At 41.2% G+C, this 24,570-nt stretch overlaps 1 protein-coding gene across 2 annotated transcripts; it reads right to left on the bottom strand.

Moving 5' to 3' along the window:
* Positions 1-11,060: 11,060 nt before the first annotated feature.
* Positions 11,061-24,232, bottom strand: KCNG3 (potassium voltage-gated channel modifier subfamily G member 3). 2 transcript variants are annotated; one of them, XM_055726172.1, is made up of 2 exons: positions 23,280-24,232; positions 11,061-14,662 (listed from the first exon to the last, which is right to left on the bottom strand). In XM_055726172.1, the coding sequence occupies exons 1-2, from the start codon at positions 23,933-23,935 to the stop codon at positions 14,017-14,019; spliced, it is 1,302 nt and encodes a 433-aa protein (XP_055582147.1). In that variant the 5' UTR covers positions 23,936-24,232; the 3' UTR covers positions 11,061-14,016. The 2 variants fall into 2 exon arrangements, with proteins under 2 accessions (XP_055582147.1, XP_055582148.1); XM_055726173.1 differs by having other exon boundaries at positions 23,313-24,232.
* Positions 24,233-24,570: the final 338 nt, after the last annotated feature.

Raw genomic sequence — 24,570 nt, 5'->3', positions numbered from 1 at the left:
GTTCTCTGCAGTTACATGTTTCCTATATAAAAGCAGAATGGAAATTGTGAAAGTGATGGTTTATTTCAGGTTAGCAATGAAGTATTCTTTTATCCTCCAGTCTCCAGATGTGAAAAGCATTATAGGAACCTACAGTAAATATTGCTTTCACTACTTTTCAGCTTTGTTGTCTTTGCTTTTTTCCCCTTTCATTTTTAGAACTGCAGAAGCACAGGTGAATTTTTCATCTGATTTGAGACATCAGTGTTGGCTGTCAATAAAATAATAATAGGCTAAAAGCCCTATTTACTCCACTTTAGAGAAAGCAATCTTGAAATCTCCTGGCCCTATCTCTATGACTTATGACACTTCCCACTTTTGAAATGCTGTACTGGAAGGTTGGATACTTTGCCTCTTGCTGTTGGCTTTGATAGGGACAACCATAGCTTGAAGTTTCTGTCAGCGTGCTTTCTGCTGTGACCTACTTTTTCCTTCACAACCAGAAGGGAAATCTCATAATGGCAGTACCTTATTCTTCCTGAGTTTTTCCTTTAAACACTATACAGGTAGTCAAATAGGTTCCCAAATAAAATGAGTAGTATCTCTGGACATCAAGAGGTAACATATCTGCAAGGTTTTCTGTTTTCACACTGCTGCCAAAGTCTTCCTTCACCTCTTTATTCTCCCTCCCTAGGCTATAGATGTTTCTCTCTCAGTCAACAGTCCGCAGCAAATTTTTCTTTTTCTTAGATACGTTGTAGATACTGGGAGGATGTTGCATTATCCTTGGTTTTCTTTTCTTGTTGTCATCCTTTTCATATGCAAATCTACAGACTGGAGTCCAGAGACGTCCACATCCTTAATGCAGTATTGTAACAAACTTCCCTCAATAAGGTAAGATGTATAGACACACACAAAAAAAACCCCTCCACTGTACATGTGTTAAAAAGAAATGTTCTGTACAAATGTATACTATGAAGCACATGGATAGTAGGGTACTGTGATAGGCTGATGATGCATCCCATGGACGGTTTCTTATTATTAACAACTAAAATATAATTGTCATGGAGATTCATGGGGCAGTTTACGCCAGGTGACTTGACTTGAATACCTAAGTTGTTTGCTTTCTTGGTCCAGCACCCACTTGTTAGTCACTCATACTTAATTTTAGTTAGTATAAGTCATGTTTCAGAACATTCTATACAGCTTTGTTTGGGCTTAATTTACCCTTTCCCAACAGTGACAGTGCCTTGTATCTTAACAGTTCCTTGAAGAAGGCAGTAAGCAATGAACATCCAAGATTGCCACCACCAGCTGTTCAAAAATCATGAGCTTGGGTTTAAAAATTTGTCAGTTTGTTCCTGTTTTAGCACGTGATGATGTTCTACCACTTCTTTCACAAGTCTCAGAATGTAAGGAACATGAACAGGGGAAAGCCTTGTTTCATATGATGAGTTTTTGTAATGACTGTCATAGGTAGTAGGTTTCAAAAGTTGGCAACTTTTGGGTTGCAGTTTCCTGAACAAGATAGAAACTGTTCGTTAGAGCTCCACCCTCAACGTGATGCACATAGGTACGTGTTGAGGCAATCCTGTTTGATAGACTGCTTTGAATATATGCTGTTCAGGACAAAGAAGCAAGAACAACAGCGATTCTTCCACCAGAGGATCATTTTGCTAATAATTCTTAAGGTGCTATGCCATCAAGGAGCAGAATTTTACATCTAAGCATCCTTGTGATAGCACTAGAGGTGTCTTGCAAAATCTTTTGGTTGTGTTTTTAGCTAAGGATATGTCTAGGATGCAAAGAGTCATGTCCCCCTGGATATGGTTTTCCATGGGAAGGAAACTGCTGTAGCCTTTGGCGGAGTCTAGACTTAGTGAATAGGAAGCAGGACCACGCAGTGCACTGTGGCCACTCAGCCAAGATGTAGTGTAAGAAAAGCCTGGACCTGCAACTCCAGGGAAATGTCTTCAGTTCTATGAATCCAAAAAGGTTGAAAACAACCGATCTCCAATGTGTTACAGAGGAGAATCTGAAATATAATGAGCAAAAAGAGAAATTTCCTCCAGATGTACTCAACTGGAAGCTTTTAATCAGAAATACGCTTTTGAAGTGAGCCTCCAAGTTGTACCTGTGCTTTGGTTTGTATCGCAGAGCAGGCTTGGAGCTCACAGATGAGATATCTTTTTGGATGAAGCTGGACTTCCTGGCTAAGATGCACGTAAGGAACACACCTGGTGTGCTGCAGTTGCTAATGAGTGTACAGAAACTAGCCTGAAGTAACCTCCTCCATGTGTGTGGTGTGGGTGTCAGGTCCTCATCGTCAGCTGTTTCACTCTGCACATCACTCCTCTTGTCTCCGCGGCTTCCATAGTAGGCACAACCTGGTAAGTTGTGGAAGATGGGATGTGAGGATGCATTTTCTAGAACCTAATGCCTGCCTAGAATCCCATTCGCAGCTACTACCTCTAAGCCCTTCTTTCAAATACTGCCATGGGATAAAGCCATTCGGAGCTGGCTGAACTATCACCATACTTGGGCAGATGGTCCAGCTTTGCCCAGATTATTTGTCAGCAGGCTGCACTCTAAGGGGTTTCTAGTTGCTTAAAAAAAAAAAAAAAAAAAGCATTCTTAAATTTAGTAACACTAATGTCAATTGTCTGGTTACCAGAGAAGTATTTCTTGTAGAAAATATTTTTGTTTTATGAATCATTTAGCACATCAGAGGTAATATAATAACGAGATTTCTGCCATGATATCAGTGTCTGCTGCATTAAAAATACTGCGGTTTTGACTACATTTATTTTTGAGGATTGTATTGTACCAGCAGCAGGAACCATTACCCAGTGATACCTTTACTAACAGTTTCCTAATAATCTTTCCTGCAGCATCCTATAGTCTAACTGACATTCTATAAGCATGTAACTATTATGGTTTAGTCTCTTCTTGTGGTAGTGTAACTCAGATCTGTTTCAGGAAGTCTTGCAGGTTTTTTGATGCATTTCCCCTTTGCCTTGCCACATTATAAATGGCAGGGTTTTTTTCGTTTAAGGTAGTCTGTCAGCTGTTGTATACCTGTCTGCTTCTTTCATACTACCATCAGAACAGGGATGCTATAAAACTGGGAGTACAAGGAGATGAAAGCACTATCTACCTCCTTCTCACAGCATTTCCCTGCAAGGGAGGAAGAAGTTCAGAAGATTAGGTAACAGCAGTGTGGGAGAACAGTCATGAAGTCCGGAGTGAGGGGAAGGGGGGAGCTCAGTAGCAGCTCTGTAGAAGAGGACTGAAGCATGCTGGAGTGAGTAGAGTAACAGCAGGGAAAGCTGAAAGGAACTGTTCCTGAGCCAAGTCCTTGCACACATTAAAGGGTTGGATAGTTGCAGACATAGGGAGCCCTCCAAGTAAATGCTGCCTGCAACATCTGCCTCTGCATTGTGCAGGAACTTTTCTTTGGCAGAGCATACACAGCCTTACAGCGCCTATAGTTAGATTAGGGTTCTTCGTACTGTGCTTTGCATCTCTATTTATAGTTTTCTCCCAAGCAAGAGAATAACCTGTGTGAATGTAGGTATGTGTACGTCGATGGAAGCAGTATGGCTCAGCTGCTGACCACACCAGCACCCTCCCTCCTAAAGATTTTTCACGGGAAATTTTGCTGAACCTTATCTGGCTCCCTTGTCTTGCATAGGCTCTGTGATGCCAATTGCTAACAGAGCATTTCATTTGGCTCAATGTAGAGGAGCCTGGGCTTTTTTAATGGGAAAATCTGAGTTCTGTTTTCCCAGAGTATCAGAGCTTGCAGTACCATTGGTGGTGCAGGCATGTTCATTTAAAAGTGCGATATCCTATTCTGCATCCTGAAGGAACTAAAAAGGGGTGATGAGGGGGTGTGGAAAGGGAGATTTGGCACCATGATTTTACTTGCTTCTTACTTTGCATACTCTTGATTGTTTCCCCTTCCCCAATTTAGTTCTGGTTTTAGATTTTGCAGTCTGGAGCTGATGTGATTATGGCTCACTGAAGGATTCCCCATCTCCTTTAGACTGCAGTATTTGTTGCTCACTGTTCAAAGGCAGAGTGGGAAATTGCTTCTATGCTTCCTTAAAATTGCTGAGGTGCCGCTTTGACCCCATTAAATTGCTTGTCCCGGATCCAGTTGCCACCAAACAGACGGTGTCAGATTAATATAATTTGAACCTAAAAACTCAAGCTTCTTAGCACTGCCTAAACACTAGCCTGGTAGTGTAGAGATTACACTAAAATAAGGAACAAAATTACTGCAAGTTCCTTCTCTGCTTTCACTAGGTTATTGAACTATAGCATCATGTTTGTAGTGCTTCAGGGAGAGATGAATTAGGAGTGAGATCTACACCCTTGCCTTACGGTGAAGTTTTATAAGTAGAGACAAGGGAAAAATTCTCCAAATGCTATTAAAAAGATTTTACTTAAGGTCCCATATATTTTCAGTGTAATCTAAGAGCTGACTTTGGTTCACACATAAGCCAATTTGAACTTTGGAACAAATATTATGTGTGTTCCCTTTGCAGCCTTAAAGCTTAAAAAACTTTCTTAAAGTTGGTTACAAAAAAAAAAAAAATAATCTATGATTTGTGCATTTGATAGATGAGGAGGAAATAAAAGACCTAGTAAAGAGTTTATGGATTATTTATGACTACTGCTAAATAACTGCAGGTTTCTACAATGGACTTACCCAATTTTCCCTCTGAACTGTAACACTCCAGCAGAACATCTTTTGATTCAGGAGATCTGTATCTCTCCTTTGAGTGGTAAAAATGCCTAATCGAGTACTGTAGTGCTTATCTTCTTACCTAGTCTCCAAGACAATTTATGGTGCTTTAGCTGAGCTTTTGTTTCATACTTTTTTAAAAGGAAAGTAGTAAGTATTGTTTGTAGTATAGCCTGCTTTAAAATACTAGGAGAAGATGGATAAAGATGTCACATGGGTAGCCCAAGTTACTGGGCTGATTGCAGCAGCATGTCCTTCATATGTTATCATTAGCCTTAGAGTGTGAGGAGTTGGTTGACATGGTGCTGACCACAACTTCTGCCAGTGTAAGCAGCAAAAGGTTGTGTGTAGTGTACCAGCTATCATCGTTAAAGGCTAAGAGAGAGACCCTTCATGCCGAGATGGCACACTTCCATGGAAGTTTCCAGCCGTAATCTCTGAAAGGAAAGGATAGGATGTGACTTCTGGGGAGGTTTCAAGTCAAAACCCTCTGTTTGCTTTTGTGTGTATTTTGAGTTGTAGCCTGCAGAATCCAGTCCCTGGATCCCCTTAGTGTAATGCCTTACGCTTTTTGGTAGTCATTAGCGCTCAACAGAAAGGCAAGTGACTGCTGAGTGGCATGAGACAGTGCCAGATTCTCTTTTATTCTCCTCGTCTGAGAGACTGTGTCTGCAAGCAGACACATTCAGAAAGCATTTAGAGGGAAGTACTAAATCACAAATGTTGGCAATACAAGTTATTGTTGCAGTTTGTAGCCCAAAGAAATGGCTGAAAGCTTTTCTTTTTAGCAAAGTAGGCAGGTTCCAGTTGGGTTACACTTAACAGGGATGAGCGGACTTATTAGCACAGCTCCTTGAGGGGCAGGACGCCCAATTTACATAAGCATGTACCTATAGAAATGACAGTAGGTCAGAAAAGAATGGACAACATGGAATGGCAGACAGTGGGCTGGCACTGTGGTTTCAGAAATATTTGGTGTGCCAGTGCATAAGTCTGCCAGTGTGGCTAGTGGCAGAAAATGGGGCAGCTAGGATAAGGGTAAAAACCAAAGAGGAGATTAGTTGCATGGGAAAACCCTGGCAAAGGAGGAAAGCAGAGATGTATTTTCAAGGAGGGTGTGGCAGGACAGCAGCAGTGATGGGGAAGAGGGCTGAAAAGCACAGCAAAGTCCTATTGCGTTTAGTGTCCAAGAGTTACCTGCATTGAATGTTTCTAGTTTTTGGTGAGTCACTTAGAAAGGACTTCCTTACTGTCTCAGAGCCTTTTACATTGTTGGATTTAGTATTTTTAACCTCTCCCTATCCCTCTACCCCAATTCCTTTTTTCATTAATTAGCCTTCCACCTGCTTTTCTGCAATGCACTTTCAGTTTGCATGACAATCCTGGACTCTAAGTAGGGATACATCCACAAAGCAGGGAATATAAAAGTAATTCCTCTCATGGATCTTAAACTGGGATCTTTAATACTCGAGTGAAAGCCTGCCAGTTTCTGAGGCTGTAAATTGCTTCTAGCGTGAGTCTATTATATGCTGGTGGAAGTGGACCAGGTAGTGGAAATGTACTGTCCAAGCTTGGCCAGTTTGCCTTACAGCTTCTTAGTAGAAACAGCAATTTAGAGTACTTGACCAAAAAGTAAAGAAGTACAAATTTGTACCTCCAGCATCCCATTGGCAATTCAGCTGTCTGGTCCACTCACTTGGCAGGAGTTGATGGCCAAAGGTGGACAGGCGATCTTTACTGCAGAGTTGTGAGTGGATTTGAATAGGCTGTGGGATGTGAGGCACCAGGATGAAGGGTGGGATATGGATGATTTAGGCTATTTTGTATTGCTTTGTAAAACTTTTGCTTTGCCTGACTGTTTCTTCCCATTATATATGACATTTATTGTGGGGGAGGAGAGAGCTTCTTATCCTACACTGAGACAGAGAAGTGTATGGGTATTTATTCTCAGCTATCTAATCTGGAGTCGAACTGCATTTCTAATGTGAATAGGTTGGTTTGTATGAAGAGAAGGCAAAGGTATCAGCAGTGTCAGTCCCTTCATGTTAATGTTTATCCTTAATCTCCTTGAGTGAGGATCAAGTGAAATAAGAAAGAGAAATGTCTAAGAAAACAAGATAGAGATGCTAAGGTTGGAGTCTGCCATAAAGAGGAAAGCAGATGAGCTTCATGGTCCCAGGTCTTGTGCTGAGGGTTACCTGGCATTTACATCCAAGACTTTGTCTTCCATAACCCAGATGACAAATAGATTTTCTAAAACAAAGCAAAGTTTGTCTTAGCTAGCTTTTATTCACTGCTGGTTGCCTGACCCCCTTGAAGATTTTTCTATTCAGACATACGTGGGGTTTAAGCCTCTTGCATCAATGCAGACCAAAAAGCTCCTGTGACCTATAGGCTTAGTTTGCATCAAAGCACCCAACAGGTACAGCGTAAAGACACTGCATCCAAAGGCAGGGATACTCAAGGAGTCCATATAAATAAATAAGCAAGTAAGAATCTCTGGCAGGAATCTACACTTTTAGATTTGTATTTATTTATTTTGTATTGAAGTAATTCTGTTAGCGATGCTTTTCCTTTCAGTAGGCCTCTGAATGACTGTATTTAATGAATACACCGTTGGGATTGTTTTTCCTCTTTTATGTGGCATCTATATAGTAGCATCCTTATATAGCATCAAGGATTCAAGATGCTATTTTAATAAATGGCCCCAGTTTTACTCATTCATAGCATCCCATCAAATGACATCAAGTTCAAATATTAAACCCTAACAAAAGTCATGGTTAGAGGTTGTGCTGTCTTGGCAAGGCCTTTAGCAACGTAGAGAAGATTGTCTTCTAAATGCTGCATTCTCTGGAAGTCTCTCTAAATTGAGGGGAAAAAAAGTATTTGAACACTTAGTACTTAAAAGTATATCAGGCTCAACAGGTAAGCTACACTCGTGCTACAAAGAAATACCGTGTTGTTTGCTTGCACTGTTGTCTGCATAGAGCTTTTGATCTGTGTTTCAGGCTTGGATTATATGGGTTTTGGGAGCAGCACTGTAATTTTGAGCCATGGCTGTAGAGCACTTAGTACAACAGAAGCCTGGCCCTCACTGTAGTTCCTAGTTGCTACTTCAATATCGGTAAAAGAGCACTGAAAAGAAATACAAGAACTGAAGTGGAGGATTTCAAGGGTACAAGGGAAAGAATTCAAATTTTGATTTCCCAGAATTTGATGAACTTATTTACTGTTTTCTTTTCAAAGTTCTTATAGCAAACAAATGTATAAAATGTTCCCCAAGGCAGTAAGAATTGATCTTTCTGGGGGCATTTTATGTATTTACAGTTGCATCTTAGATTGCTAGGAGATGCAAGTGCTGAGCATATCTGTAAAACAAAAACAGTGTTATAATATTAAAAAACCCTTCTGCTTCCAAAATATTTCAGAAGATCTTTTAGAAAAACACTTCTAAAATACATGACTATGTGGACACCTGCTTCATTTCTTCACTGACTGATTTTATGTAAAACTTTTAAAACTAATAAATAAAATATGAGAAGTAAAAAACGCTCATGATTTCTAAATGAAAAGTCTGTTCATTTTCATAATAATGCAGTGGGCTGGTGCCAGAATAGTTCATAATTCAGTGATCTCTTAAAATATTCAAACTTTTTTAAAAAAGAACATTAGTTACGATTATTTTTGGAAGTACTTTTGAAATGGCTGCATTTAAAGAACCACCAGGGTCTCAGATCCATTCACGAGAACGCAAGCATTGTACTGGTGAAACTTCTGGTTGTTTTGAAATTCCAGAATGAACACCATGTTGATCCATTTTTCTAGATTTGTTCTTACAAATAATTCCTGGGGCATAATGTATGTGTTACACGGCTGCTTTTTCATTTTGTTTTGACAGTTCTGTTGTCCATAATTATAATAGATATCCAGCTGCTGAAGCATAACCCTGTGAAGATTTAACTTTATTTTTTGGCTCAGACTAACTTCTGGATCAAATATTCAAATTTTCTATTGAGCAACCCCTAGCTTCGAAATGGCAGACTTGTCAGCAGCCAAAAATTGTTAAAGGAAAAAGGTTTTTGCCCCGGTACAATACCAATATGAACAGCTATAGAATTAATTTGTTAAAAAGAAAACATTTTACAAACATTTGTGTTTTGACCAGTAGTTAATGAAATATAGCAACAAGACCAGCAAATTTTATTATGTGATTTTATGCATCTAATTCTGTATTCACATCAAAACCCACATTTATTACCTTTTCAAATTATAGTATACATTTTTCTTTACAGATAAGCACACAATATATAAAATTAATGTTCTATAAAATTATAAACCTTTGCGTTTGTAAAGAATATAGGAGTCTAAAATGTGTAGTTGCAAACATTCATATTTTATTAATTTGACCAAAGATTTATATTATTCTTCTGTGGCTCTTCAAATTTCTTGTCAAGCAGATTGTCAGTCTTTGTTGCTCACTGTGCAGCTTTCTTGATGCTTAACCTATCCTGTCATCTGCAAAAGATACTCCCAGCTTTGTGCTGCCCTTCACAGGCCATACATCATATTAGGTTTTCACTATGAAACCAGCATTTTGTTGCTTCTTCCATGTGGGCTGGGGCAGCTCTTCAGCTAGTGTAAACTGTTACAGCTCTAGCAAAGCTGGAAGACCTCTCTCACCAAGTCTACTTATTTTTAAACGGGGTTCTGTTTTATGTAGCAAGTTGAACCTGCATGTTTGGTTTTACAAACAAGTAACAGAATACGAGAGTCAATTTTCTTCTTTAAAATCTTACGTGATTTTTTTTAGAAAGCAATATAATCTTTTTTGCTGTGCACAGCTCATTTAATTTTCCAGCAAGTGTCTCCTTAGAAGCTCGTTTCAAAGGATAAATCTGAAATTTTCAAGGTACTTCAAATGATTCAAACTTTAATCAGTGGTTTTATCCTGAACCTCAGGTGGGAGAAAATTCAGGGCACATCAGACCTTGTTCCTTGTGCTGGTTCCCAGGAAACTGGCTGGTTTGGCTGCTGAATTTAGCTGGATGGCGTGTGCGTATGACCACTTGCTGCTGGCAGACATTCAGATCTGGTAAGATTTTTGTAGTTGTTACCCACAGGGAAAAAGACAAGTGTTTTGAACCCATAAGGACTTCAGTTTCATTTTGGAAACGTGAGGATGAATGCTACAAAAGCCGAAGACTGATTCCTTTATAGGCACAAATTGCATACACGATACAAAAACCCAGTTCCTTTTCCTTTAAATTCATGGGTATCAAGATAGGAACCTTACATTAACAGGATTTTTATCTTCCTCAAACTTGCTGCTATGTACACCAGGATAAGCCATTGTACGGTAAAAATGAGTATCACGTATTTAAATGGCTGACCCCTATGCTGATACTGTTTAAAATAATCAATCAATCAAAACTGGGGGTGGGGGATGTATTCATTAAGACAATATTGTTTCAAGCCTTGCATCAAGGGAGATGATAATCCTCCATTTTTTGTGATTTTGGGGATTGTGCTTCATGTAGAACTGTAGGAGGAAAATGTACCCTAGACAGCTTTCCATTCCAGTGATTTCATTAATGATCAAATGCTGTTAATTGGCACGCAGTACCTTGAAGGATTGCAGCCGATATATACTTCCCAACAGGTCAGTCCTAAGGATTGAACCTAGTATATAATGTATGATTAACCTTCACTGTCATCAAAACATACGATGGCAGTTCAAAACTCATCGGTTTTATTTTTAGATGAACAGAAAAGCTGGATCGCAATTATGTAAGTTGTCTTAATTTGTCTCCAGTTTTATTATATTTTTATTTCATCTCATTTGTTCCAACTGTGAATGTTTCAGATACTGAAAGAGGTACTGCTCATAAAGTATCACATTGTACAGGGTTCACACTGGCAGTGATCAGAAGTGAGCCAGCTTGTCTTCGCTTGGCTTTGAAATGCTGTGTTTTGAAATGGAGTGCTGCAAGCCATGCCTGCATAAACCATGGTCTCAAGTAAACGTCTAGTAGAGCAGTTTCATCTCTTTAAAAGTATGCTTAATTTTGACTACACATATAATTCAATTTTTTTTAGTTTCACCAAAGAAACACTGGTCCATTGAAAATAAGGTGACATACATTACTGGAAGTCAGGAACCCTATTTAATTACTATAAAATTCTGGTTTAAGGCTACTGTTGAGATCACATTACTTCAACTTGGTTTCTAAGGAAACTAAAGTCTACACACTGATAACCATACAACAATAAAAAAACCAAAAATACCAAAATCCCAACCACCTCAGTCTCTCTCCTTAGTGGGCCTATATAGAGCAGTTTCAAAATATTTTATTAGAACACAAATTAAAAAATACATTAGGTCATTCTGTTCACACTTTGCCATATAAAAAGTGAACATAAGCTGTTAAAAAAAAAGTACAACTTAAGATCATCTCCACAGACTTACTCCTTTACATGATTATTTTCATTAGATGATTTTTTTACACTGGGAAAGGATTCTTTAGCTGGAAAACACTTTAGAAAGGATCAAACATTTGTTTGTATACCATGTAAGAGCTTGGATCTTTGAGAACTTCCTGTCCTTAGTTGCTTATACAAAATGATTCAGGGGGCAAACTGGTATTCACAAATTACTATATGCATTAATTTATATTTTTTCCTTTTTACGAGCATCTAAAGATTAGATTTATCAATAGTGCTGAAATGCATTTTATTGTGTCTCAAAATCAAGATTGCAGCATACTTTATATTCACATTCCATATGGATTTCAAACTATTGTCATCGTGATGATGGTTTGGGTGTTTTGTGGGAGGAGGGTTTTATCTCAAGAGTACTGATTTGGTTAAATACAATACATGGACAAAAGACAAAGTAACTTTTATGGAGTTTTATGAAAAACAGTATTTTTCCCGAGCTTTAAAAACAGCATACAAAAATCTGTAGGGCTAAGTTCTTAGGTGGGTTTTTTAACCTATTGTTAATGGAAAAAAATAATCGGAGCAGAATAAAAAAAATACTAGTGATTTTCTCCTTGAAAATGCTTTTGATACTGTCAAAATAACCTTTTCATTAGAAGATGAAAATGTCATTTTCTTCAACAGCTGTGTTTGGATTAAAGTCTGAAATTTCAGTTTTGTCAAGGAGGAAATTTTTTGTGAGGAGAAAAAAAAAACCTCAAAAAACATTTCAACTGAGTATAATATATAATATATGCAGGATATATATAGGTACGCATGCAGGAATACAGAGCCAGCATCTCCGCTGGTGTAAAACTTCTAAGTGTCTCTGAAGTCACAACTTGCCTGACATCAGCTGTGAATTTCATCTAAGAAATTTTTGCTTATCTCCTATTCACATCTCTGTGGAGCCAGCCTCCGAGCGACATGATTCTGATATAAAAGGCATGAAGACAGTGGTACAGGGAACTACAGAGCAAACCTTCTGAACACCAGACAGCGTCAGTGGCAAGGAACAGAGGTATGGCTGTAACGTTACTTAATAATGTAGGAATTGAAGGAATAGTCAAGCTTGCCAGTAAGAAGATGACTAAAAATCTTTCCAGGTCTTCAGAAAAAAAATTATTTGCAATGTAATTCTTTATGACTACTTAAGACTAAGACCTCTTAAAATTATAATGAACTTTTCAGGTCTCAGGGTAGAGCCTTCAATATACTGGTTACTGACCAATGTGGTACTTTTGAGTATGCAATTTCAGAGATGCGTTTTCTAGGTGGTACTCATTTTACTTCTAAAGCTTTTAACAAATACATATATAAAAGATGCTTCTACAGCGCAGTAATAGTAAATGCGGTATTTTCAGGCAAGCACACCAAGTTCAGCGATGCTGATGACTCTGAACTTCCATGTTAATAAGAAAGCTCCCTGTTGATGTTTATTTGTACCCAAATCGGTAAAGCTGTAACTTAGTTTTATAAACTATACTAGTTTTAGCATCTAACTGCACATTTCTACAGAGCAGCCTTTCAGAATTATACTGAACAATGCTATTAAGCAGTACTACACAAGAAATGTAGTGAACAGTATTTCAGAACCTATCTTGATTCATTTTGATTTTCTAGTTACATTGGAGAATATACCATTTTGCCAAGTGCAACTCACACTTCCATATTTTACTTTCTTTGGTACGCTCTGGGCTTTTTACAGTTGTTTTTAAAACTTCCATTAGAGTGTGTCCTTCAGTAAGGACTGCAGAATTTAAAGATGATGAAGAGTCTCATCTGACAGGGAGCAGCTAATTCTTGTTTTCCACTGCTTTCTCCAGACTGTTTCAAGTGATGGAATGTTATAATTTGTCTTACAGAACTTTCATTATGATATATATGTTTAATTAAATGGGGGGCGGAGGGGAGAATCTATGCTTATGAGTATGTAACTTCAGGTGGATGGAGCTGAATTGAGCGTATGTAAAATTTGGATAGCTCCCCCACTAAGTGACCAGAAAATATATTTATCAATGACTGACTTTTTTATGCTGATCTTTGTAAAGTACAACACTTGCTTCTACTAACAATTTGGTTCCAGAGAAGAAATCAATTGTGCCTAAGAAGTCCTTGCTACAACATTCAGAGGTGAACTTCTTGCACTTCTTCGAATTATCAAATTCAGAGCAATGCCACTGACTTCACTAGTTTTAGAGACTTGTGTGCTTCATCAAAGATCAGAATCAGGCCTCAAGATTTTTTGCCCCGCAGACCTATATTCTTCATCTTTCCTGAGTTACAGAACCAGCTCTGTGCTGTCGTGAAGCTCAAAAGTAGCAGAGATTCTCCTTTAGTATCTAATTTGATTATCTGAGTTAAAAGTGGAGATATTTCAGGCAAGAAGTTATTGATGCCTCTACGGAGTATTTAGATATTGAAATCTTGGAAAAACTTCTGCTACACGTGGCTTAAAATGGTATAGGATGTAATTAGGGGAATGACGGATCTCAGTGTTAAGCCCATGTTTTTGTTCTGCTTTTTTGTGGAAAGGCAAACTGAAGACCAAACTGGTCTGGTTGAGGACTTCTGAATCCTCTTTTGTTAATTTTGTTCTCTCAAATTTGAAGCATCACTCCCTCTCCCTGCAAGGTGCCCAAGGCAGATGGCCATCCTTCCTGTCTGAATGGTGACGGGCTTTCTCCAGGCTGGTGAGAATGTTGTTCCATAGGACCATCCAGTCAAGGAGGACACACGAAGGGACCTTCCACCATTCTCTGCTAAGACAAAGCTTAGCAAGTAACTACAACAGAATGCAAGTTTGGTCAATTTAAGAATTCAGCAGAGAGGCTTCTACTGTACCTAGCGGATCGGAACTTGAGCTCATGGTAACATTGCACAAAGCTGTGATAAATGAACGTGATCGGCAAGGCTAATAAAACGATGCCACTAACCACACAAATTCCTCCAAGAATCCTTCCTGGTACAGTGATGGGACACATGTCACCATAACCAACCGTGGTCATCGAGATGATCACCCACCAACAAGCAGCAGGAATGCTGGCATAATCCTTATTCTTTGCTCCCAAGTCCAGCCCATTTTCAAGAAGCTGGGAAAGTGCACTGAAAATTGCCATAGCAACACAGATAAAGACAAGTAGCATCACCATCTCTCTGTAACAACGCTTCAGAGTCAGACCAAGTGTTTGAAGGCCAATGAAATGACGAGCCAGTTTAATCACCCAAAAGATCCTCATCATTCTTAAGACCCTCAAGGTGACTCCAGCCCTCTGAAGCTGCGAATTTTCCCCTGTGAAAACTGTCATAAGAACAGAGATGTAGTAAGGAGTAATTGCCAGTAAATCAATGATGTTGAGAGGTCTTCTGACAAACTCACACTTGTTTTTGGAGACGATGAACCTCACAATGCACTCTGCAGTGAACCAGCCTATGCAGATAGCTTCAATTATCCTGTCAAAAGAAACAAAGTACAGTATTTATGTTCTGTGCAAAAGCTCTAGTGGATGTTTGGTTTGTTCACAGGTATTACCAAATTGACATTCAGACCTTCACAAACGACAAACAGAAAGCCACGTTATTCCTATCCTACGCATGTAGCACCAGATTTCAGCAAGTAACTTGAGGATCTAGTGAGGAGTTAAACCTGATTATTGCTAAGTATTCACTCAGTGACTATTTTCTTTGAATTATAGATTGCTGCTGGTCCTAATACTGGGCATATATGCTCAGTATTAAAACCAGGACTCTACAGGAAATGGTATGCCCCTGATGCCAATGTGTAACATTATGCAGAACACTGGTTTTTGGTGTTTTTTTTAATAGGTTGGGTTTTGGGGGATTTTATTTTTTGTATGTGTTAAATCTCTGAGGCCTGATCCACTTAGGAATGCCAAGGACTGTGGATCAATGAACTGGCTGGTTATGAACGGCAATTTATAGAACCAGACTGCTAAACTGAAATGGAAGTGAAGACAGAACAGGCAGAAATCAGCTTTTGCATTTGATAATAATTCATGCAAATGGGCCTTCAGGAACCAACCTAAACCAGTCTGCCTGATTTGCATCGCAAACAGGGCCTTATGTAGAACTATATTCAGAACTTCGTAGGTATGGCCAGTAAATACAGATGGTATTTTATTTTTCATCATTGGGTACACAAAGTAATAAGCTTGTGTCCTCTCATCTACCACTATGCTCTGCATTACTGAATTTTCTCTTTTGTTTTAAATGCAACTCCACCTAAACTGCATTGCAGCAAGAACGTCAGGGTAGCCAAAGCAACAGGCAAGATCATCTTGCCAAATACAAATAATGGCCCTAAGAGAATAAATCCTGGAAGGTGATTTCAGTATGTTCTTAAATATTTTCAAGTCCCAGTACAGTGAATGAGACTTGAGAACACCTCAACAGGAAACTGGTGGAAGGTAGAAACAGGAGATAAATGTTGCTTTAGGATTATTTAATCACTGTTGTGCATGTAGTCTCAAATCTCCCATCTGAAAAAAAAAAAAAGAATTCAGACTGTGGTCACTTGTTTAATACAGAGGGAATGGCAGCTAATCTTTCCCTCTTTCCTTATCTTTTTTCACCAACAGTTTCAGCAAAGAAAAAGCTGATCGCCAACGCCTTCATACCAACAAGTCTGAAACCAAACTGATGTGAGATTGGGTATTTCAAAAAACTACATACAGCCAGAGCTCTTTTGCTACTCCAGGGATCCTAACAAGGTAGTGTCTGTTGAAAGTTTCATACACTAAAGTTTTAATTAGTTTTCATTAATTTCATTTTACTCATTCATTCACTTTAGTTTTATGCTAAAAAATGGAGGAAACTAACAGTTGGTTGATGTGAAGTCATAAGGTACACCAATTCCAGCCACAGAAAATTTAAATGAATGTAAATTAATTACTTAAAGAAATAGTTATTCATGTGAAAGCTGACCTTGTTTTTCTGGTTTCATGAATAACAATAAAAGTTCTATAGGCAAGTGGCCTTTCTTCGTAAAGGGCTTATAAAACACTTGTTCATGTTGCCACCAGTTGATGGAAAGACCTGTGAATTTCAAAAACGCTTGCTTTTAAGAATTATGTGTGCTCTTAAAAATTAAGCTTTTGAAAATACTCGTGTTTCTTTCAACAATGACAGTGAGTTGTAAGTACCTCAGACAGATTTAATTTCTTTTAAAAAATGCTCAGATCATAATGTCTTCTAAACAAAAGTCATATGCAGAATATATGAAATTTATTGTATCAGTGTGGATTACTGTTCCTTTATGCTGAAAAAAATCAAGAAAAAATGTTAATGGGCAAGTTGTCTTAAATCCTTTTTACACATAATGAGGAAATACCTAGACTTCCCCTAGTAACACCAGTCAAACAACAAGATCATGGTAATGGACACACTGATAAAGTCTGAACGTGTTTATACGTTGGCTAGTTTAGATATTACAAAATGATTAAAGAAAAATTGTATCTGGATAGAAAATTGCAGCCAGGAATATTCAACCATTCCAACAGACTGTATTTCATTACATTCTATGAGATTTCTCTGGTAGTGCTGCCTGTACCCTATGACATGGAGCACTTGAATGAAAAAGCAATTTGTAGGTATACAATTTAGAGCTTTTTCACTCAGTATTTCCTCCTGATGCCCTGATAATGTTGGAAATGTGATTCCTCCATTTTGTCTCAAATTAGGCAGGTTATCTCAGAGTTGAGCTTTAAGGAAGTTAGGTCCTGATTGCTGTGATTCAGTAGAAGTCATCTTTATGAATCAACACTGACTCAGTGGTCCGGTATAACTTTGGGGAGTAGTTGTACAAGTAAAAATCTGTGAAATGTGATCAATCCGTTGTTTGACAGTGGCAGTTCCTAGCACAATAGATACTGTAAATCAGTTATACTTCAGTAGGAAGGACTGAAGAAGCCTTTTAACGTAGAACAAACTTGAAGAGAGCTAAGGAACATCACTGATGCAAAGATGACAAAGCAAGATCAAGACAGTGGGAGATGCATTATTGCCACTGTCTTCTAAATTGCACATTTTGCATCTGTCCTTCTTTCTCATCAATTATATACATCCTGGCTAGGGAGCACATAATGGAGAATGGTGTCTCTTACTTTTTTCTTTCCTCTCCTTACTTCTTAGCCACCAGTAAAACATTTTTCATTTTTCCTCTCTTGCCAGTCCCTTTTGCCTGTGTAGATGCATTTCAGCAGTCCTGATGAATCATGTAAAAGTATGTGCTTTGGTGAGAACTAGGAACCTCTGGCCTGTTGGGAAATCTAGAGCGCTACATACTGCGTTTCCACTTCCAGATCAAGTCTGCCTCTCCTTGTAGTGACTTATCTTTATAGCTCACCCTGTTAATGGATAAATAACATCTAATAAGGACAGCAAATTTAACAGTCCTCGAGAGAACTTAACTGAGTATGATGTTAAAGCCAAATAAAATGCATGCACCTGGAAGACTAAAGTTACTGTGTCTTCTCTAATCCATTCTTAAAATATGTACTGCATATTCACAAGACTGACTGCCTCTTACTGACTATTTCTGGAATAATGCTGTATTAAAATCTATAACTGTACATTTAGATCATGAGCTTTATTTGGTAAAATGTAGTACTTATAAACTTCCATCACAGTTTTGGTTGGTGTTTTTCCCCCATCACTTCAGTTTTAAAATAGCTGGTATTCAAAAAGGAGAGAGGAAATTAAAAACAAACTCATAAAGTGTTTCCTTGAAAATTCCCCATGGAATTTGTAAACAACCAGAGGAAATACTAAAAATACTTAATTTTTATTCAGTCACAGGTTATTTCTGCTAAAACCTGCTGTTCATTGTCCCAGACCTAAGCACCTGAAATAGGGGTTTTCTCCTAAAATTTTAAGCCCCTTGGTACTTAACAGTTTTTCAAGATTGCTTTAATGAGCCTTTTGTCCATAAACAGAAAATCAAGCCTTTGTGAGCCTCATTTCTACCACAATCCCGTCACTGTTCAATTTCATGTCTGATAACTTCCTTTCAGAATAAGCTATTTTATGTACAATGAGTTAAACCACTTAAGAAATTATTTTTTCAATCACTAACAAGACTAGTTTGTTGTTACCAAAAGAGTCATACTGTGAACGTCTTAGAATATTTCAGCTTAGCGTTATTCTTTGCCCCAGTGTGCCAATTTGTACACTTTGAATATCCCCCGATAAGCTGGTTGAAATCTAGCCAAAATATTCGTTAGTGGCACTACTGCCTATTAAGCTTGTAAATAAAACATACACATTGACGGGACACATGAGGAAAACAGATGATATGATTAAAGACAGTATAGGACAGGATTAAAGATCAAAGTCTGTCAGCACTGATTTGTTAAACTGCTTCTAAAGCCTATTTCCACGTAAAGTATATAAACATGAAAAATGTCCAAGCAGTAGCCAGGATGATCAAATTCCTGCTGAGGAAGACTTCTAGTCATTTCAGCAAATGTCTTTTTCTTTATTCTTTTGAAATCAGCAGGGTTTCTGTCTCACTACAAACTGTAGTGCTGTCCCTGCTTTGGTAGCAGTAATATGTCTTGATTCATTAAATTTCAGTGACTTATGTGGGAGGTTGTAATGACCCAGCACTCTCCAGGAAAGGGGCAAATGCCTTTCACAGCTCTCAGGGGACATCTCGAGCCCTGGGATCCTCAAAGTATATGGATCTTTTCCATATACTTTGAGCATGAGTGGCACCTAGCCCTGGTGAGTTCATTAAGGTTCTCCTGTGGCCAGGCAGTGATACATGCCTGTTCTTTGTGCTACCTCTGTTTTCCAAAAAGCTTGTAAGTTCATTAGAAAAATCCACATCCATGTTTTTAACTTAGGTCTGTAGCTCCACTCTTTGCCTTCAGCCTACTGTTTTAACTTAGCAAAGGTGTGGTGTCCAGGTTAGATCTTACCCAGGAAAGAAGTTGTTTGGGTTTTTTTAACAGATGTTGGACCTGAGCATTCAGATGTTCTGAAATTCCACCACCATAAAGGAATAATGATTTTTGTGTACCTAAAATTCAAATGCAACTTTTTAAGCTGATGTTTTGCAGAGATGAGAAAAGGCCCTCTAGCACCTGTTGAGAGGTGCTGCTTGGAGAAGTTACCGTGTTTGCTTTTGCTTAAGAACACAACAATCATACAGGCTTGATGACCGGGTGATTTTCAATACAAACTTAACCAAGACTAGTAAACGGAAATGAGGCAACAGTCTCTCCCTTGTGCTAACAAGCTATTTACATTTAGCATTAGAAAAACAGTTTACAGGCAGGTAGATAGAACTGTGCTGGCAGTAAGTCAGGCAGCTCCAAATGACTTCCTATTACAGGCTTGAGCAGCTCTCCCCAAAAGATGATGCTGACAATAAGTGTATGGACGGGTCCCTAATTAGAGACTCACAGTATGCATCTGTTGGCACAGTTCAGAGGAGAGCAAAGATGATTTGAAATTGCCAGAAGCAACAGAAGTGGAGACAAGCATCCCTGCTGTCTGGTCCTAAACTGTGCAAATCTGATGGAAATCTTTAGCTTTGATAAGTGAAATGTGCCAAGGCAAGGAAGAGAGCAAAAATCTCAAAATACAAGAAAATTAATAACTCATCCCTCATCCTGAGAACAGACCTGGGGAAGGCAATCCCTCTGCAAATCAGGGAATTACACTGTCAGTGTCTGTAAGATCTGTGACATGCAGAGGTCAGATTCCCCATCCCTCTCCCCTTAAAAGAGGCTTACTGGTGGAGGTCTCTGTTGCTCTCCAAAGGGTGTTACTGCAAGGGATCAGAAACAGCCTAGGCTGGTTTACCTTTCCAGAGTGTGGTGGCCTTGAAGAGTTGTAACAATGTAATGGTTTCTGAGAAAAGTTTGGTGGCCTCAATTCCTCTTCTGGTGAAGAGGTGTTAATACAGTAAAAACAAAAACCGCTGGTATTAGCTGGCAGCTGCAGTAACCCTCACTGCAAACCTCATTAAAGAGGCTGATTTTGTAAATTACAGAGTTAGTGACTTCTGGAGTCCGCATCCAGGTAAGCTGGAGATACACTGCTGGAGCTGTTTTCACTACAGCTGCCCAAAGTGGTTCTGGGGATGCTTACCACAGTTCAGCCACAGAAATTATCCATGTGGCACCCTTCCAGGCTGTCAAATAACATCAAGGGATGTATTCGTAAGCACGTGAGAGACTTAATATCAAAGTTGCTGAATTTCATGAGGTGGTTCTCACCTCTTCTAAGCAGTGGCTTATGCTAAGGTAAATAGTCAGTTACATCCAAATTCGACAGTCTAAGGACTTCTAGATAAGCCCATTCAATTTTAATTTCTAAAACTTTTCAAAATACTTTTTTAGAAAAATGTAAAGTCTTCATACTAGTAATTACAGTGCCATGTGATTTAAAACTCACTGGCATACAGTGTCACAATTTCTCCCTTGAAAAAAAATTAATAATATTGTATTATCATGTTAAATAGAATTTCTTTATTTCTATGAGGAACTTTGGTTAATAAACAAAACACAGAATTTGGCTTCAAACTTTTAAATGCATCAGAAACTAGTAGCCAAAATTTTAAAAGCCTTCTCAGCTAAGATGGGCAGTATTAGCAGAACACACAATCCTAGACACTCCTGCGTGATTTCCATGGTCATACTTTCAAACAAACCACTTAGCTACTTACATTTTGAAAACCTAACTCACTTTAAATGAAATAACCACAAAAGAACAGAAAACGGAAACAAATAAAGGGAAAAAGAGTCAGATGACAGCTGGGCACGTTAGGTCAAATCCTAGGACGTGTAAGTAGTCATGACTAAACCGGATCACTCAAAAGCAACTGCAGCTCACACCATTTTTTCCAGATACAACAGGCTTTTTAGTCATGATGCACTGTATGCAATAAAGAAAGAAGTGGCTCCTCTAAGTGAACAAGGCCACCTCAGCAGGTGACCAGCTGTGGACAGAAGGGAACACATCTGTATCTGTTTTCCTCGTGTTTGCCAAGAAATTGCTATCGCTTCCTGTGCAGTGAGAGCACACAGGTTAAGTCACACGTGAAATGAACCTGTATCAGTGTTTATATGTGACAGACTTCTGCAAGAAGATGGTCAGAAACTGTTCAGCCACAACTTTGGCAGTTATCTCTCTGTTTTTGTTGCAATTCCACAGAGTACTACAACCGGTACTGAAGGAAGTCACCCTACAACTGACAGTGGCCCTTCTGGTTTTAAAAGCAGCCTTCTCTGCCCTGTGAAGTGCTTGGCTACAATGTACATTGCAAGTATTTAGGACCTTATACTTCAAACACTTTGTATACAAGATGCAATTGTTCAGAAGAGTAAGATTATATGTGTATGTAATACAGATGTTCTTGAAGACAAAGGCACTATGAAAGAAGAATTACACATTGTATGCCTTGTTCCTCTGCGAGTTGAATCTTTTAAGTAAGAGAAAAACTGTTGTTTACTCGCACACCATGAAGACGTGAACAAAAATATGACCGATGTTGTTAATGCTATGTGTTGCATCATCTTCCCCTTTCTATTGGGGGTATCTAAGGAATTTGCTGCCTTACAAAAAGATCACCCGGAGCATCCACCCTTTGAAATAACCTTGCAAAGCTTAAGTAAGGCTTTTTAACTGGAAGAACCTGCAAGAGCAACGTATCTGATATTGACATATCTGAATCTAAGCAGGAATCAACAGCTGATCAGGCTGTATCTGCTTTCTTTTTGTTCATACAATTAATTCTTTGGCTCTGCTACAATGAGAAATACAGGTGCAGTTTTCCATTAAGCTAATGGAAACCATGAAAATACTTTCCAAGGAATTAATCTGGCTACTAAGATATAATATATCACATTCCAATTAACTCTATAGTAAAAGATGATGATTTCATAGTGACAAGGCTGCAATTTTGCTGTAGGGCCCCCTTCAGCAGAGCAGAAGCTGAAAACTTTTTGTTGAATATCCTGTCTGTTCTAAAAGAAGGGAGAAGCTAGCAAATACAAGCAACGTTTACTTCTTTCTTTGTATCTCGGTCTTATTTGTGGGAGAAATCCTACCAGAGCAGTCTTGATTCTGTTCTCCAGGGAACAGAAGAGAGAAAGAGCAATGATACTCAAGTCAGCAGCGTTGCCTCGATGTAACCCTACTCTAAGGTCACAAAGGAGATGAGAAAGGGTTTGTTCTTACTAGGAAGGCTCGGGATTGTGCCTTATACCCCCCGCCCTGGTTTCTGCACCTGGTTTGCAGTGTTTAGTGTGCTTACACACATTTCATCTAAAGGCAGTGTAAACATCTGTTACATTCATACATCGGAGCACTTACATGATGCATTTGCAAGAGCTTAATGTGCAGTCTGATCATCTCCTCTGTTCCCCACACAGATCCGAGATGGAACGAGCAGCAGGGGTAAGGCTGTTCCCACATACAAGATATTTACAAGAGCAGAACTGTAACAGGCACTAGACCTGCTCCAGCAGAAGGACCTGTATGCTTATACGCAGAGTACATACAAGGTTGTACCTTTCCCAACAGAAAAGAGAAGGGAATTGCATTTTCTTCTTTTATTTTTTTTTATTTCCCTTTTTTCCACAATCCTTAAGGCCCAATAGGATTTTCCGAGTGCCTGAACTTCTCTGTGGGCAAGGAGTCCCGTGGCTTCTAGAAGGGGGGAAGCAAGAGCTCCGAGCCAGACGCTGCACGGAGGGAGCCCCCTCCCAGCGCAGGGCAGCCCAGTTCCGCCGGCGGCCGCTCCGCCGCCCCAGCCCGCCCGGCGGCCCCGCACCGCCGGGGGCACGGCCGCCCCCTGCCCGCCGCGGGGCTCCCGCCCGCCCCCTGCCCTCGGAGCCCGGTGGGAGCCGGAGCTGCAGATCGGCCCCGAGGGACCCCCACACCCCCTCCCCCGGCTCCCCAGCCCGGGCCCGGGGTTTTAAGGCACGGAGGCGATCTCCGCCGGCGGCGGCTACAGCTACGGACCGGCAGGACGAGGGGCAGGACACACTGGACGGGACACACGGGGACCGGACAGCGGGAAAATAAAGGATCCTCCTACCCTGAGGGCTCCCTCACTGACTCTGCTGTGTACCTGCTCTGCTCCTCCACGCTGCGGTTCTCCGGCGCCCGCCACTCGGGCAGGGTGCTGGCGCACAGCACCACCATGGACACGATGACGAAGAGGATGGAGACGGTGGCCAGGACCTGGGCGGCCACGGAAGACGTGGGCTCCTCGAAAGTCCTCCTCATCCTCTCCAGCCACTTGCCGCCCTCGGCTCCCGGCGGCCGCCGGCCCTTGCCCTCGGGGCCGCCGCCCGGCTCCCCCGGCGGCTCCTCCGCCGCGTAGTAGGTGCACGTCTCGGACATGCGGTCGTCGAGGCGGCGCTGGCAGCAGTAGTCGAGGTGGGAGCCCTCCAGCCCCCAGTAGATCATCTCGTTGTAGAAGGAGAGCTCGCACATGTGCGGCACGAAGCGCAGGTGGCCGTGCCGCACGTACAGCATGATGAAGCCGAAGGCCTCCGAGTGCCGGTCGAAGAAGTACTCGTTCCGCTCCCGGTCGTAGTCGTCGCACACCTCCAGCACGTCCTGCTCCGAGAGGCAGCCGTGCAGGCGGCTCACCCGCCGCAGCGGGAAATCCTTCAGCACCTCCCGGGAGAAGGAGTACCGGGTGCCCCCGACGTTCAACACCACCGGGGGGCCGCGGCCAAAGTTCATGGCTTGGGCGGGACGGAGGAGGGAAGGGCGGGCAGGGCAGGGCAGGGCAGGGCGGTGGCGGCTGCCCCGGCTCCGGCTCCGCTCGCACCGCTGGCAGCTCCCGCCTGGCGACGGGGCGGGCGGGGAGGCAGCGGCGGCGGGCGAGGCGGCCGCGCAGGGGGGCGGGAGCGGCGGAGGCTGCGCGACCCCCGGCGCCGCAGCTGGCAGGTGCGGCCGCGGCCTCAGCGCCGGCGGGCGGGCGCCGCCGCGGGGCCCCGCCGGGGCGGGGGCGCGGGCATGGCGGGGCCGGGGAGCTCCGCGCCCGCCGCTCCGCTCCGCTCCGCCGGTGCCGGCTCGCAGGCGGGCGGGAGGCGGCGCGGCGGGTGGGGACACGCCTCCTCCCCCGCCCGCGCACATGGCGGAGCGCAGCGCAGCGCGGGGGGCGCCCCGATCCCCCGCCCCGGGCCCGGCGCTGCGGGCAGGGGGCTTCGGCTGCAAGCGGGGCAGAGCCGGCCCCGCCGCCCGCCCCGCCGAGCGGCACTTGTGCGAAGTTGGCCACCAAACCCCAGAGACACTTTGGGGGTGTCTGTCCGCACCCCACCCCACCCCCCAAAAAAAAAAAAAAAAAAAGAAAAAGGCCGGGGGTGCGGCGCTCG

Source organism: Falco cherrug, chromosome 13, assembly GCF_023634085.1.
Source record: "Falco cherrug isolate bFalChe1 chromosome 13, bFalChe1.pri, whole genome shotgun sequence".
Classification (NCBI taxonomy): Eukaryota; Metazoa; Chordata; class Aves; order Falconiformes; family Falconidae; genus Falco; species Falco cherrug.
This window is presented reverse-complemented; position numbering and strand designations above follow the sequence as displayed.

Bases quoted from the DNA above. Each gene is read 5' to 3' on its own strand.
- KCNG3 (XM_055726172.1), bottom strand. From the start codon at position 23,935: ATGAACTTTGGCCGCGGCCCCCCGGTGGTGTTGAACGTCGGGGGCACC. The intron at 14,663-23,279 runs GTAGGAGGATCC...TTCTTTTGACAG, and splicing joins TCAGTGAGGGAGCCCTCAGG to GATAATTGAAGCTATCTGCA.